We start from the raw sequence: 14658 nt of genomic DNA, 5'->3' as shown, positions 1-14658 counted from the left end.
AATCATTTTTACTAGCAAGAACTGCATTGTTACTAGTAAATTTTCATATTATAGAATATCTATAACTAAGATTTAACTAGTAATTTATTACAGTTGACTTCCACTGAACTTTTACCTTTCATATCCATAATTCCGCTTTTACTATACTAAGAATATTGTAGATATCTATAATTCGGTTTTTCATTAGTAAAAACTCCTATTGCAGATATCTACATCTTAATCCTAACTAGTCAAAAATTTAGGTCCACATCCATAATTCAGTTTTTACTAGTGAAAATGTAATTACTGATGTCTGCAGTTATATTTTATAGATCTGAAATAGCACATACATTGAATGTGAATTTCTACCAGTAACAATTGAATTGCAGATATCTGCAATGACATTTATACTAGTGAAGACTGAATTATGCATAAGTGGACCTTGAATCTTTACTAGTCAAAATTAAAATATACATACCTGTATCTTCAATATCATTCAGAGTTTTTACTAGTAAAAACTGAATTTCGGGTAAGAGGCAAAAATTCAATGGATGTCAATTACTAGTATAACCTGAGTTATATATCTATACAGTTCTTACTAGTAAAAATGATTAAATGTAAGCTATGCAGAGTTAGTTTTCTATTAAAAGACAGTTTGACTTGCCATACCCACTAAATACAGAGCAGTAAATAGCATCTGTCAGTCACAATTCTTATCCCACTTTTCACTGTCAGGCCATAGAAATGTGTAAGAAACCCGTCAAAATACGGGTCCAGACCAGGCATTTATTTGGAAAACACCATTAAGTAAGTTATTCACTTGCCAGAGACTCATACTGTAATCATTCAGTCCATAAGCAGTGCTGGCAGACCCATGTGTTGGTAAGAAGCGATTCAATAAATCGCCTATATTTATTTTAATGGGTCTCTAAGTCACTATATTATGTGTGTTGTGTTTGTGATTCTTTCTGGATAGTTAGGATGTGCTTGTGAGAGAAGACAGGGTGCAGGAAAGTGACAAGTGATCATACAATTCCCGGAAATTCATTACCACACTTAAAAACAGCTGTATTAGTGAGGATATCAGTAAAAATGGAAAGGTGAATTTCACTTTATATTTTATAATTGTAACAGCAATTTTTTTTTTTTTGGTAAAAAAAAAAAAAAAAAAAAAAAGTGTGGCTACAGAATCACCCTATAACGCAACCCCAATGTCAATATGAAACACACATCCCTGCTTTATTATATATACACAATCACCCTATAACGCAACCCCAATGTCAATATGAAACACACATCCCTGCTTTATTATATATACACAATCACCCTATAACGCAACCCCAATGTCAATATGAAACCCACATCCCTGCTTTATTATATATACACAATCACCCTATAACGCAACCCCAATGTCAATATGAAACCCACATCCCTGCTTTATTATATATACACAATCACCCTATAACGCAACCCCAATGTCAATATGAAACCCACATCCCTGCTTTATTATATATACACAATCACCCTATAACGCAACCCCAATGTCAATATGAAACCCACATCCCTGCTTTATTATATATACACAATCACCCTATAACGCAACCCCAATGTCAATATGAAACCCACATCCCTGCTTTATTATATATACACAATCACCCTATAACGCAACCCCAATGTCAATATGAAACCCACATCCCTGCTTTATTATATATACACACAATCACCCTATAACGCAACCCCAATGTCAATATGAAACACACATCCCTGCTTTATTATATATACACACACACAATCACCCTATAACGCAACCCCAATGTCAATATGAAACACACATCCCTGCTTTATTATATATACACAATCACCCTATAACGCAACCCCAATGTCAATATGAAACACACATCCCTGCTTTATTATATATACACAATCACCCTATAACGCAACCCCAATGTCAATATGAAACACACATCCCTGCTTTATTATATATACACAATCACCCTATAACGCAACCCCAATGTCAATATGAAACCCACATCCCTGCTTTATTATATATACACACAATCACCCTATAACGCAACCCCAATGTCAATATGAAACCCACATCCCTGCTTTATTATATATACACACAATCACCCTATAACGCAACCCCAATGTCAATATGAAACCCACATCCCTGCTTTATTATATATACACACAATCACCCTATAACGCAACCCCAATGTCAATATGAAACCCACATCCCTGCTTTATTATATATACACACAATCACCCTATAACGCAACCCCAATGTCAATATGAAAACCACATCCCTGCTTTATTATATATACACACAATCACCCTATAACGCAACCCCAATGTCAATATGAAAACCACATCCCTGCTTTATTATATATACACACAATCACCCTATAACGCAACCCCAATGTCAATATGAAACCCACATCCCTGCTTTATTATATATACACACAATCACCCTATAACGCAACCCCAATGTCAATATGAAACCCACATCCCTGCTTTATTATATATACACACAATCACCCTATAACGCAACCCCAATGTCAATATGAAAACCACATCCCTGCTTTATTATATATACACACAATCACCCTATAACGCAACCCCAATGTCAATATGAAACCCACATCCCTGCTTTATTATATATACACACACAATCACCCTATAACGCAACCCCAATGTCAATATGAAAACCACATCCCTGCTTTATTATATACACACACAATCACCCTATAACGCAACCCCAATGTCAATATGAAACCCACATCCCTGCTTTATTATATATACACAATCACCCTATAACGCAACCCCAATGTCAATATGAAACCCACATCCCTGCTTTATTATATATACACATTTCACAAACCTTTGAAACTACTTAAGTAAACCAAATGGGTTGCTTTTCACAGAATAATCTTTATTTTCAATACCCAGCCAAATAATGTGACAATGTGGCGTTTCCCCACACAAAAATGCAACTTTAACAGACAACTCCAACTGAAAACAATTTAGCAATTGCTATGGTTAAGGCAAAGGTTATATATACTGTTAATTTCCAATGGGGCGAATTCTTCCCCCCCCCACACGATATCAGCTGCAGTGTGAACTACAGCCACAGTCTTCATGGCATCCAATATGTAAACCCTAATGGGGGGAGGGGGGAAAGAGTTATTCCATATACTGTAAAGTACAATACATGAATGGCAGAAGTGATGCTGTAACAGCTACCTGCTCATAAGCACTAAGATGACATCAGGACCCTTTTTACCCGTTAAAAGCCAGCATATTAGCATCCCCGCTGTATTTTAAACAGACCCAACAAGTTTACTCTTCCATCCACACATTTTGTTAAAACCCATACAGATAAGTTGATGTCTGCATGCTGCAGGCCAAACAAACATTTCCAGCAATGTGTAGAGTACCGTACCACTGGGGTGGTGCAGTTGTCCCAGGAAGTTGCCTATAAGGTTTGGGAAGCTGGGTTCACTGGGGACATCAGTACTGCTGGACTCCAGAAGGATGGAGCAGCAAAGGTATCCAGCAAGAGGTCTGCAGAGACAGAGGGAACCGCTGAAGTGCTCATGCTTTGGGCCTCAGAGGGCAGATCTGTGGGGCAAAACCCAACCTCATTACTACTAGCTGATACATAAAAGGACAAAGGAGACTGAGATGTAAGCAGTGCTTTGAATATTTAGTTATAACTGCATAAGCAGGAGTGAATTTGTTGAGAAGTGGTACCTTGGTTACAGACATTTCATCAGCTATGTGTATAATCTTGACAATTGTAATCAGAGCTATTTAGAGTCTATATACTTTGTGAATAAGTAGGAAAGTTTAGTCCAGGGGCGAGTTTCCCGAAGCCTTCTTAACACTACATCATTCGTACGTTCTGTCTTTTAACAGAACTTACAAACGACGTAGCGTTAAGAAGGTTTTGGGAAACTCATCTCAGGTCTCTTCAAATCTGGACCCCGATTCCAAATCCAGGCAATCAGTTAAATAACTGCTGATTCGGATTGGCTAGAGGCTTCACACCTGGCTGACAGGTAAGAAATGCTGGGGGGGAAAAATTAAAAAAAAAAACATTAAAAATCAGCAGTGCTTGGACCTTGAAGACCATAATCCGAACAGCTCTGGTTTAGTCAGAGTGAGAGCTGCCCATTCGGCACTACGGATACAAGTAACAGGCTTAGCACTGAGGACAGTAACCTTCTTTCATTCATCCAACAGCTTATTCTGGTTATAATCACAGGGGACCTGAAGCTTAACTCAGGCACTACAAGGCACAAGGCTGAGGTACACCCTGGACGGGATTCTAGTTCATTGCAGGGCACATGCGCACACTCGTATACAATGGGCAATTTAAGGATGCCAGTTAGTCTAACTGCATGTCCTTGACCTGTGGAAGGTAAGCCAAGAACCCAGAGAAAATCCACGCAACATGAGAGCTGGCAAACTCCACACTCAGGGCAGCCGTGCTACAGTCACTGAGATGCCCTTCGTCTTCCTCAAAGCTATTAGACCTCAAGTATTGTGGGCTCTAGCCTAGTATCAGCTTTAAGTATGTGGAGCTTGTGAATTCTCCATTTGCATAGGTTTCCCTGATTTTCTTTCCCATATCAGTAAATCCATATAAGCCTTCAGCATATAATGGACTGGTAGACTGTCAAAAGTCTCCTGGAAATGTATAGAAATTATAGTAGCCTGGAGATCCTGGTATCTGAATTGCAATCTTGAAGACATTATGATCACAGGCAGGGTGTATACATGGTAGGTCTGGGTGATACAAAATGAGAATTTTCAATATACTGGCCAAACTCTGGTGACTTGTCACAGAACAACTAAGGGGTGTCTCATATTTTAAATTCTGATTTCAAAAATGCACTCAGAATTTTGCCATTGCGCATAGTTTTTGCGTGACGTCATTTTTGGCTATATCGATAATTCCTTTAAATTTTATTGAACAGGTATACTAAAAGTTTAATTTAGGAAAAAAATTTGCGAACAATAAAACTTTAAAGCAGTAATACAAGTCTTTTGCCATAGTGTACCAGCTATAAGACACTAGGGTACTTTGAGACAGGATCCTGGTCTCTCTCGGATGTAAAAAGAGAATCCCAGTATGTTTGCCAACTTCTGCTGGACTCGAGGGACATCACTGAGACAAAGCACAGCAGAAAACCACACACACACACACACACACACACACACACACACACACACACACACACACACACACACACACACACACACACACACACACACACACACACACACTTGTATCTTTTAGATATGTCACTTCCACCATGCACATACAGTATACTCTAAATTCAGAGCAAAGTTTGTGTGGCACTAAAAATCCTTGCGGGATAGAAAAATTTTGATTAGGCAATTTCAGCAAAAAAAACTGCATGATTCACCTAATTTGATTAATATGATAGAAAGTATTTCTTGACCAGCGTAAGGAATGTTGCTTGATAACACACATCACAGAAACAGATGCAATTCCAACCAGTCATATGGTAGTCTTTTAAGAATGCCCAACCCATAAACGCACAGGAAGGTTTATGGAGTTAGTGGAGTGCTGTTTTGGTAATACATGCGAGTTATGGAAGAGATTAGCACTTCCTCAGAGGAAACTGTCACGGTCAGTGAAGAAAGCGACAGTTCAGCAGCCACAGCATCTTTTAAAAAGGAAACCTTGTGGATAAAAGTAATAACATGTTGATGGTATAGCGGTGATTTGGCAATTTAAGCTTTGCTACTATGTAAACTGTGCTGAAAACTTTTGACAACTAAAATTGGAAATACTGCAAACTTATTTCACAACTCGAAGGATCGCCGTCCAGTGCAGTACACACAATGCAGGAGTTTATGGTCACAGAAAATATTTCCATTTTCTATCTGAACAAACAGGCTTACTCCCCATCAATAGAATTTGCTGGGGGGGGGGGGTGGGGATAACTAAAATAAAAACTATTAACATTACTACTACTACACCTAACAAAATGAATTTTATTTAAAAGGACAGTAGGGGCCTGTGTCAGGACAAATATCACACCCAGGGGGGGCTGTCGTAGGAGTAGTACCACGGTTTTAAGGGGAATCCTAACGGACCCTTAAACAAAAATGGGACATTGAGGGAAACAAATAATGACTTGAATTTTATTGTGATGATCATCAGCCTAATATGAAAAAAAAGAATTGAGGAAATATTTAGCCGTAATCACCCACCCCTAATATGTGACATTTTAAAGTAGGGTGTATGGATCTAATGACCAATAAAACATGACACCACAAGCCAGTGGCAAATTCACAACAAGACCAGAAATTCAGATTGCCAACACCCTCCCTACCCCCCCCCAACCCCCAACCCACACACCCCGCTCACCGGTGTGTGGCTGATCGGAACATCCCGTCCCCTCCGAGTTATCACATGGGTGGGTAGAAATGTCAGTTCTTTCTGCGTTTATCAATGTAGAATCAGCACCTTACAAAAAAGGGAATGTTTGTGAAGCAAGTTTTTTGGGGAAAAAAATAAAATCAATAAAACTACCAAACACACACACACACACACACACACACACACACACAGGGGGAAAAAGACAAACAGACAAACATACTTACTCTTACTCTGCCCCGGTCCAGGGTTGGAGCTCAAACCCTTACTGAAGAAGAAAGGAAGGGAGGAGGAGGGAGAAAAGGTGTCAGTCTAACTGCAACATGGAAATAGCATCAGGTGCAGAGTAGCCAGGTTCATGAGGTCATATGTAAAAGGCCTGGTTTTTAGCCAATAGCGGAAAGGCAGAGGGGCTGAGGGAGGCTCTTTGCGTGAATCACCCAGCCCTGCTCCTCTGTTGCTGGCCTTTTTGCGCCTCGTCCTCCTCATAGCTCTTGTTCTGACACTGCTGCTTCCTCAGGTGCGTCTCTAGGAGCCACCTGGAGTATAGCTGCTCTGGAGGGTACAGGATCTGGACAATATCAAGTCATACTTCACTGCCCTTATGTACACAGACACTGCACAACAGATCACCATGACGTATGAATACAAACTTACATTGAATCCTTGATGGTGGCAATTACTGAATCCCATTTGATCCATTTAAAGTAACGCAAGCAAATTATTAATTATACACAGTCTCGCCAGAGCAAGCAAAAAACTAACCTCCCTGTACTGGTGTCCCTTAGCAAACTCCTGCACATTCTCCAGGAAGGCTATGGTCATTTCCAGCACAGTCACCATATCACTGCGGGTACCCTGTACTCTGGGTAGGAGATCACGGAGCTTATTGCAGCTGATGGTGATTCGCTTCCTAGGCGAAGAATGCAATAAAAAATCCATACTGCTGCAAGATAAAACCAACAGCCTAGCTGCAGGGATGGCTACTTGGGTCTGAAATAAATGTATATTATTATTATTAATATTATTATATATGTGGGCTAAAATTTTTTGCGCTCGAAAGAGGTGAAACACAAATATAAACACATTTGCTTGACAGACTTAATGTGTTTTGCACCAAGTGGTTGAGTTGCTTCTGCTGGGGAAAAGCAAACTTAACAGAAAAAAAAAAATCATGAAGCTTCTGGAAGCAAGACAGTCTAAACAAGGAATCAAGAGTGAGTTACATATGTGTAAAAACTGTATAACGTGACTACAAGGCATTGGTCTAGAACCACCTCTGCTATCTGCTTAGCAGTGGCTGACAAATCCCTATACAATTTATATGTCAGGTGCCTTACACAAGTCTATACCATTTTAGGAAGTAAATTTGGCACATGCAGAAAATTATAATTAAGTGATTTGACAGCGCAAAGCTTGGAGGCAGAACCTGCGGATCCTCTCTGTGAACACGCACGCCTTTTTGATGTGTGCCAGGGCTTGCAGATGCTCCCGCCGCATCTTCCTCTGGAAATCATTGAGATTCTTCTCCTCATCCGATTCGCTGGAATCAAGCCTTTCGCAAAATTATAGGGAAAGGGGGGCTTCACAAGATGCTGGGGCGGTAACCGTATTAATGAACACTATTTAAATTGCTTTACATACTTGTTATCTACGTTGTCTGCCAGTTATTAGCGTTTATGTACCTAATTTCACTGTGTGCAGAATTATTAGGCAAGTGTGTATTTCACTTATCTTCTGAACCCACTAATACTTTGAGTCCAGATGAATCTCTAATTAAGAATCAATGGTTTAAAAGCAGCAAAATGTTCAGTATTTGGTCTAAATACTTTTTGTCTGATAAAAATAGGAAAACATAGATACCTAATTTCCTGTGCAGAATTAAGCAAATTATTATAACCATTAAAATGCCAGAGAACCTTACAGAGAGCAAGAAAAAAAAAAACAAATAGTAAAGTAGCAGTCAGAGGGATGCAAAACGATCAAAACTGCCAGACTTGAAATGTGATCACTGTACAATCAAGTGTTTTGTTGCCAACAGCCAATGAAGACTGAAGAGGCTTGTAGAGAGAAGATGAGACACAAACTGCCAAAGTTCTGTGTCAGATTAAAGGGGAGACTCCCAGAAAAACTGCAGTCTGAACAGAATCTCCAGACGTTCTAGGTGCAGTGTGCTGCGTGACATTCCTAAGGTCATAAACGCTGAAACATGGCCTCCACTCAATAAGGCATGTAAGGTATAACATTAGAATGGGCACGGACACGTCTCAAGACTGATATGGTACAAAGGTTTTGGGGACAGATGAGATGAAAGTGACTCTTAATGGAGCAGATGGATGGAGAAACTTCAAGCACTAACAAGGTGTTGGAGGAGAGATGACATGGACTGCAATTATCAGTGATTAACTTGTCATACCTTTCTGACTTGCAGACGGTGTAAAAATTAACCACAAGGTCTACTGCCAATTTTTAGAAGATACCTTCTTCAAACACTGGCACAAGAAGAAGTCAGCAGCTTTCTAAAAGGTTATGATATTCCTGCAAGACAATGGCCCTCCCTATGCATCAAAGTATTTCATGGATTGGCCTAGAAAGGTTTGAAGCATGATTGAATTATGGCCTGTCCCCCTTGATTGCCTGACTCAACCTCATTGAGAACTACTGGGCCTTACCAAAGTGTGAGATTTACCAAGGTAGCAAGCAATACCCTTCTCAGAGCAGCATCTGGGAGGTGGTCCTAGCTGGCTCAGCTAATATAGGACATGATCAAATCAAAAACCCGATTGGTTCAGTGGGCAACAGGCTCATGATATTCATTGAGAAGAAAGTTGGCTATACTGGGCATTAAACTGGGTGAAGTGGGCTGTATAGAACGGCTGATAGCTTGTTATTCCTTATATATTTACTGGATAACAAAAACGGTTTCTTATTATTTCTGTTGATGGTGAAGAGAGAAAATCCACTTAGTTTGTGATTGCCTAATAATTCTGCACACTGCTAATCAAGCGTTTCTTTTATTTTTGTTTGTGAAAGTCAAATGTAACATTTTCTCTCTAAATAAATTTACTTCGTGCACAAGAAAGCTTCTGAATTCATTTTAATAAGTCTGCCCAACTTTTGCTAAAAATGATCTCCAGGAGTAGTACTTGCCTAATAATTCTGCACACAGTGTACCATCATTCAGACAAGAAATCTTAGGGCAAATTTGTATTTTATTCCAATATAAACCTAAAATTAGCTACATCAAAAAAGTTGGGGTAGTCTGCAAACCCTACAGACTATTTTCAAGGTCTCGATTTGTCTCTAATTGAAAATCTCACGCCAGCCAGCTGAGGAAAGCTGGCAACCATGAATCAATAGTTAAATATACACTAAAAGAAAATAAAATGTTTTAAATCTAAATAATCTACCTACCTTACAGAGCGCGACAGCTGAGGAGGCAAGAGGATAAGTTCATTTTGGGACGACGTCGCAAAGTGATCCATTTGACCGTTTAGGGCTGTTTGAACCACTAAACAAACTTTACCCCCTCACTTCTTTGTGTTTATCCGTAAAGAACTTCAGCTTTTTAGAAGCTCAATGCATCGATTGAAAGACTACCTTTTAAACACATATGACGTTAATTCTATCAACACATATTATTTAATTTTTAACAGCTTTGCCCCGGACAGAATTAAGAAGCGACGCGCGCATTGCTTAAGACGACGTTTGCTGATTGCAAATTTCTGCAGCCTATGTTCCGGATTTGGGGGGTAGGCATGGTACGTGACAGTAAAATTCTCCTTAAGCGTCTGCATTGTTCTGACTGCTAATGTCTAAATAGTTATATTAATCAACATTTTGTTTAACGCATGCAATATTAGTACTATATTTAAGAATTTCCCGGAAATGTTTACTTTCATGGGTAAACCGAAACACAAAAATGTAATGTACTCCCGCCCAGAATTTTGTAACCAAGAAATATTTTCAATTGACTTTGGGTATTATGGTTGTTAGATAAAATTTCCCTTTCCTCGCGGCATAAATATCCCACAAATACACAATTCTCGCGCCAAATTTGACAAGCAGTTAAGACAACCAGCGTAGAAATTTCCACCGATGACCTACCATCAGGATCCACAAGGAGACGCCATTTACTCAATTTTGTCCATACCATTTCAAGCCACTTACGCTAGTCAACGTAAAGGGGACACGCACAAACATATGTTTCCTATATATACAAACCTTTTAGTTGTTCCACAGTTGTGTATATATAAATTTTATTCTGTTCATGGAAATTTCTTTACACACTGCATTGTAACGACCCCCTTTTCAGCTGTTTATTCAGTCTTTCAGTTTTTTCTACTGAAAGAGTAAGACATGTTACAGCACAAAAGCACAAACATGGTCAATTTTTGATCACACTGCCTAAGGCACTCAGTCTGCTTGCGTGCTGTTTATCTCGCTTACATTAATATTAGATTGCCAGCACCCACTGGTGCACTCCAAGGTTAGACATTATGATCAGCAAACAAGAAGGTATGACATTTCAGGCACTAGAAGCCTGCACTGATATATTTTAGGATTATTGTGTTTTTATATATCATGGCTGTTTTTATATATCATGGCTGTTTTTCCAAGCTGCTAATTGAATGGACAGAGGCATATCTGAGCCTTGCCAATCATATGCTATATTCTGCTGGAACTCAGAGACCCAGATCGGCAAGTTATGCAGCCAATAGCCATTTTAGGATTTTGGAGGATTTTAGGATTCTTTTTCTCAAGAATAAGACAATGTCTAATAGATACACACGCACGCACACACAGACACACACACACATATATATATATATATACACACACACACTCATACACACATACACACACACACATATATATGTATATGTTTCTTTTATTCGTCCTAATACTTGTCTTTGTGAGCATATAGGTACCATGTGATGGACTGGCATCCTGTCCAGGTTGCACCTCAGTTTCATGCCCTCAGCTGCTCAGGATAAGCTCCAGCCCTCCCTCGCCACCCCCACATCACGACCCTTACTAGGATAAGCGCTTAAAAGATAGATGGGTGTTACTTTTTTCAGCAAGTGCCCAATCTTTTTCTCACGTATTCAGCAAGGCAGACTTATAATCCTCGCTCAATCAAACTGTAGTTACAGCTTCAGCGTTACATCGGTAGGGGAACTAGTTGCGCCCCCAGGGGAGTCTTCGCCTAAAGGTCTGAAAAGACCACTGTTTTGCTCAGAGGTAAAAGCAAAAGAGCTGAGTGAAGGATAAAAGGAACAATGCCAGTCTGAGAGTTGGTGGAGTCAGCTTGAATCATCCCCAAATGTCAGCACGTACTGACAAGAAGAAACTTCAGGTTGCACATGCTCTGTAGCACAACACCAGAGCAGGTTCAGCTACTCTGTCTGGCACTCTGAAGGCTGGTGATGTTCTGGGTAACAAACTTGCAGTCTTTAGCCATGACCTCTAGTTAGAATGATAAACTGGCACTTACATAAGCAGGTCTGGATCACAGGTGACTAACCTGCCCATTATGATATTTTTATTTTAACAGAAAACTCAAGCCCTGTAGTCAGGAGGCTCTAGATGTCTTTGAGAGGTCCCATGGAGATCATTAATATAGACTGTTATATCCAAAGAAATTTACAGAGCTTACAGCTTTATGCTTTTTTATCTCCTTGTACAGCTGGTTTCCCACTGAAACAATTCAAGTGAAGTGTTTTGCTAAAGGTTATAAAAGCCGATTCCCTCCGAGGAACAATATGTGCAATAAAAATTTCACATTATGTTTTCTCGCATGAGGGTCACAGATGGTAATTTGCAGTTTCAGACAATTTCCAGAAAGGATTTCTCTGACATCAGGACTACTGTTTAACACTACACAGCAGCACGGACTCCTGGAAAATTTGTGTGGTATGAACCCAGTGTTAAAGCTGGATCCCAAAATATACAGATGGTCTTTTAAAAAATATATAATGCACAGATAGATTGAAGGCAATTATACAAAACATATAGAGATCAGAGAAGTACCAAAACCAATTTGCAGAATGTATAAATTGTATGTAATACAAACAGAAACACCTTGTGACAATGTTAGGGATTAGATTCTCTGTAGAAGTGCAAGTTCTCTCTTGAAAGTGCATGTAGTGCAACTTGTATCACACAGTGAGATTCCCTTTGAGATGCAGAGGTCGATGCGTAAGTACAGGAAGAACAATGGAATGACCCTTTAATGCCTGTCGCCATCCTGTTCCCCGCCAGGCCTCAGCTGTGTCACCAACTTATAAACAAATGTCATCGGTATTATAGTTCCATCCCAAGAGCCCGATTAGTCTGCTTGGTGGTCCACCTAATATTCGGCCTTCAGCTTCCAATTTCCCCGCCCTTGACTTTGCCCCCCAATTCTAGGCATCCCCTCTTTCTTACCAGGTTTTGAACTGAGTCCAGCTGGCAATCGACACACCATAAATGAGCTCGCTGTTTTCCATCTCTTTAAGGTTGGCAGATTATGTAATGAAAATTGAGGATTTGTACCTGGAAAGTCTTTGTAACCTGCCTGTACGATTCTTACAGCACCTTCTGTCACTTCTGTGTAGCACTCTTTACACTGGTGGACAGAAGCCATTTCACTGCCAGTGGATTCACATGAGAATGTGCGATGAGTAAAAGGTAATAGAGCCCTTAATAACACTTCTCAAAGCTAGCAGGACTCATATTGCTCTTTCTTAGCTCTGCATAAGCGGAAGTTCCAGTGTAAAGGACTGTCTGGTCTCTTTAAACCTGAGTGCTCAGACCTCCTTCAAAGTGCATTGGACGCAGCTGTTGCATTCAGTCTTCTCACCTTGGCCGCAGTTCCCCACGTTCTTCACAATGGTTGATAGTTGTACACAGTCTTCCACATCTAATATCCCTACATCAGTCATATATATTAGATTTCTCTACTACTCACCTATTATATATGATTTTTCCCAGTTAATGTCATGATAATCTTGCTTGACCTATTACAAAATAAAAAAAAGTATGAAACTTTTTTTTCCTGTAATTTGATACCTATCTCATAGTACATGCTTATAGTGATGTGGCAAGCAATAACCATCTACATATGTACTGGACAAGAACAGGACACACAGAATAGTCTTAGATGCCCAAATAACCTTTTAACAAACCAGGTAAGAACATTCCCACAGATTGAATGCACTCTGGACACCTTTAAATCAGCTCAAGTCACATACATAACTGTCCATATACATAACTTATCATGGTCAGTTAAGGTAACAGTGAACTGGTTTGTCACAACAAGTAACCAAAGTAAATGAGTTTGGTAGTTTTGCTATAAATATGGCCTTGTACACACACACACACACACACACACAGGTTTGTAATTATATCTTGTATTCATTTCTATGGGGAAAACTCTAATCCCAACATGATGACCTTAACCCCTACCCAGCCCTGACCTTAACCATAAGTAACCAAACAAAATACGAGACTTTTGGCCTTTTTAGTTTTTTGATTGCATTCACAGATCTTTGTGGGGCACCATACGTCAAAACAACAGATTTTATTTCATTGTGCGGGACATTTGGTTCACACAATGTAATATAAACATAATCCACACAAACACACATACATCTTTAATTCATATGCACAAAACAGCTGATGCACTGTATATAGACAGCCATACACAGTAATACAACGAATTAAACCTTAGCTAGAAATGAACTGGTGTGAAATTTAATCTAAGTTAATCCGGGGTATTTGCCATCCATTTTCAATAAGCATTTATCCAAATAGATTCAAGGTCGGCTGAAATCTCTAGGAGCGTGTAATCTCTCATAGCACACAGCATAAGGCAGGGACTCTCAAAAATGTGAATTCACTCACACTGCCTCATATGGCATCATGTGACTGATTCACCTGAGTTGCAGTTTTTAATATTTCAACTGCATATTTCAATTTTTGATATATTTGATATTTTTTATATGATCAAACAATTGAAATAAGTTTATAGACATTATATTTTCCTGTGTATAATGCACTACGATCTCCCAGTTGTCTATCCGATGTATCATGGGGACATAAAAGCTGAAGAACCAACTGTTGTTGTGTATAAATAATTTAAAAAAAGTTACATATATATTATTCTTAACTTTACCAGGAAGAACCTCAATTTTCAGAAGGAGGATCGGAGAAAAGTGTTGTGATTCTCCTCATTATTTTTCTGAATGGCCACAACAATATGTTTATTAAAAGAAAACATG

General features: G+C 39.3%; 1 protein-coding gene across 8 annotated transcripts; it reads right to left on the bottom strand.

Annotated features, from left to right (window-relative positions):
* Positions 1-2890: 2890 nt before the first annotated feature.
* On the bottom strand, positions 2891-10476 carry LOC111837900 (uncharacterized). 8 transcript variants are annotated; one of them, XM_023800354.2, is made up of 8 exons: positions 9809-10476; positions 7824-7949; positions 7160-7340; positions 6835-6965; positions 6622-6662; positions 6386-6484; positions 3422-3543; positions 2891-3138 (listed from the first exon to the last, which is right to left on the bottom strand). In XM_023800354.2, the coding sequence occupies exons 1-7, from the start codon at positions 9877-9879 to the stop codon at positions 3455-3457; spliced, it is 738 nt and encodes a 245-aa protein (XP_023656122.1). In that variant the 5' UTR covers positions 9880-10476; the 3' UTR covers positions 2891-3138; positions 3422-3454. The 8 variants fall into 8 exon arrangements, with proteins under 8 accessions (XP_023656122.1, XP_023656118.1, XP_023656119.1 ...); XM_023800350.2 differs by having other exon boundaries at positions 3422-3600; positions 9809-10475; XM_023800351.2 differs by having other exon boundaries at positions 3422-3600; positions 7851-7949; positions 9809-10475.
* Between the last annotated feature and the right edge of the window lie 4182 nt (positions 10477-14658).

This window comes from Paramormyrops kingsleyae, chromosome 2, assembly GCF_048594095.1.
Source record: "Paramormyrops kingsleyae isolate MSU_618 chromosome 2, PKINGS_0.4, whole genome shotgun sequence".
Taxonomy (NCBI): Eukaryota; Metazoa; Chordata; class Actinopteri; order Osteoglossiformes; family Mormyridae; genus Paramormyrops; species Paramormyrops kingsleyae.
Note: the sequence above shows the minus strand (reverse complement) of the source record. Positions and strands in the feature narration are given on the sequence as shown.

Excerpts from the sequence above, each read along its gene's own strand:
- LOC111837900 (XM_023800350.2), bottom strand. The coding sequence starts at position 9,879 with ATGGATCACTTTGCGACGTCGTCCCAAAATGAACTTATCCTCTTGCCT. Across the intron at positions 6,966-7,159 it reads AGGGACACCAGTACAGGGAG|ATCCTGTACCCTCCAGAGCA; the intron begins GTTAGTTTTTTG and ends GATATTGTCCAG. Across the intron at positions 6,663-6,834 it reads CAACAGAGGAGCAGGGCTGG|TAAGGGTTTGAGCTCCAACC; the intron begins GTGATTCACGCA and ends TTTCTTCTTCAG.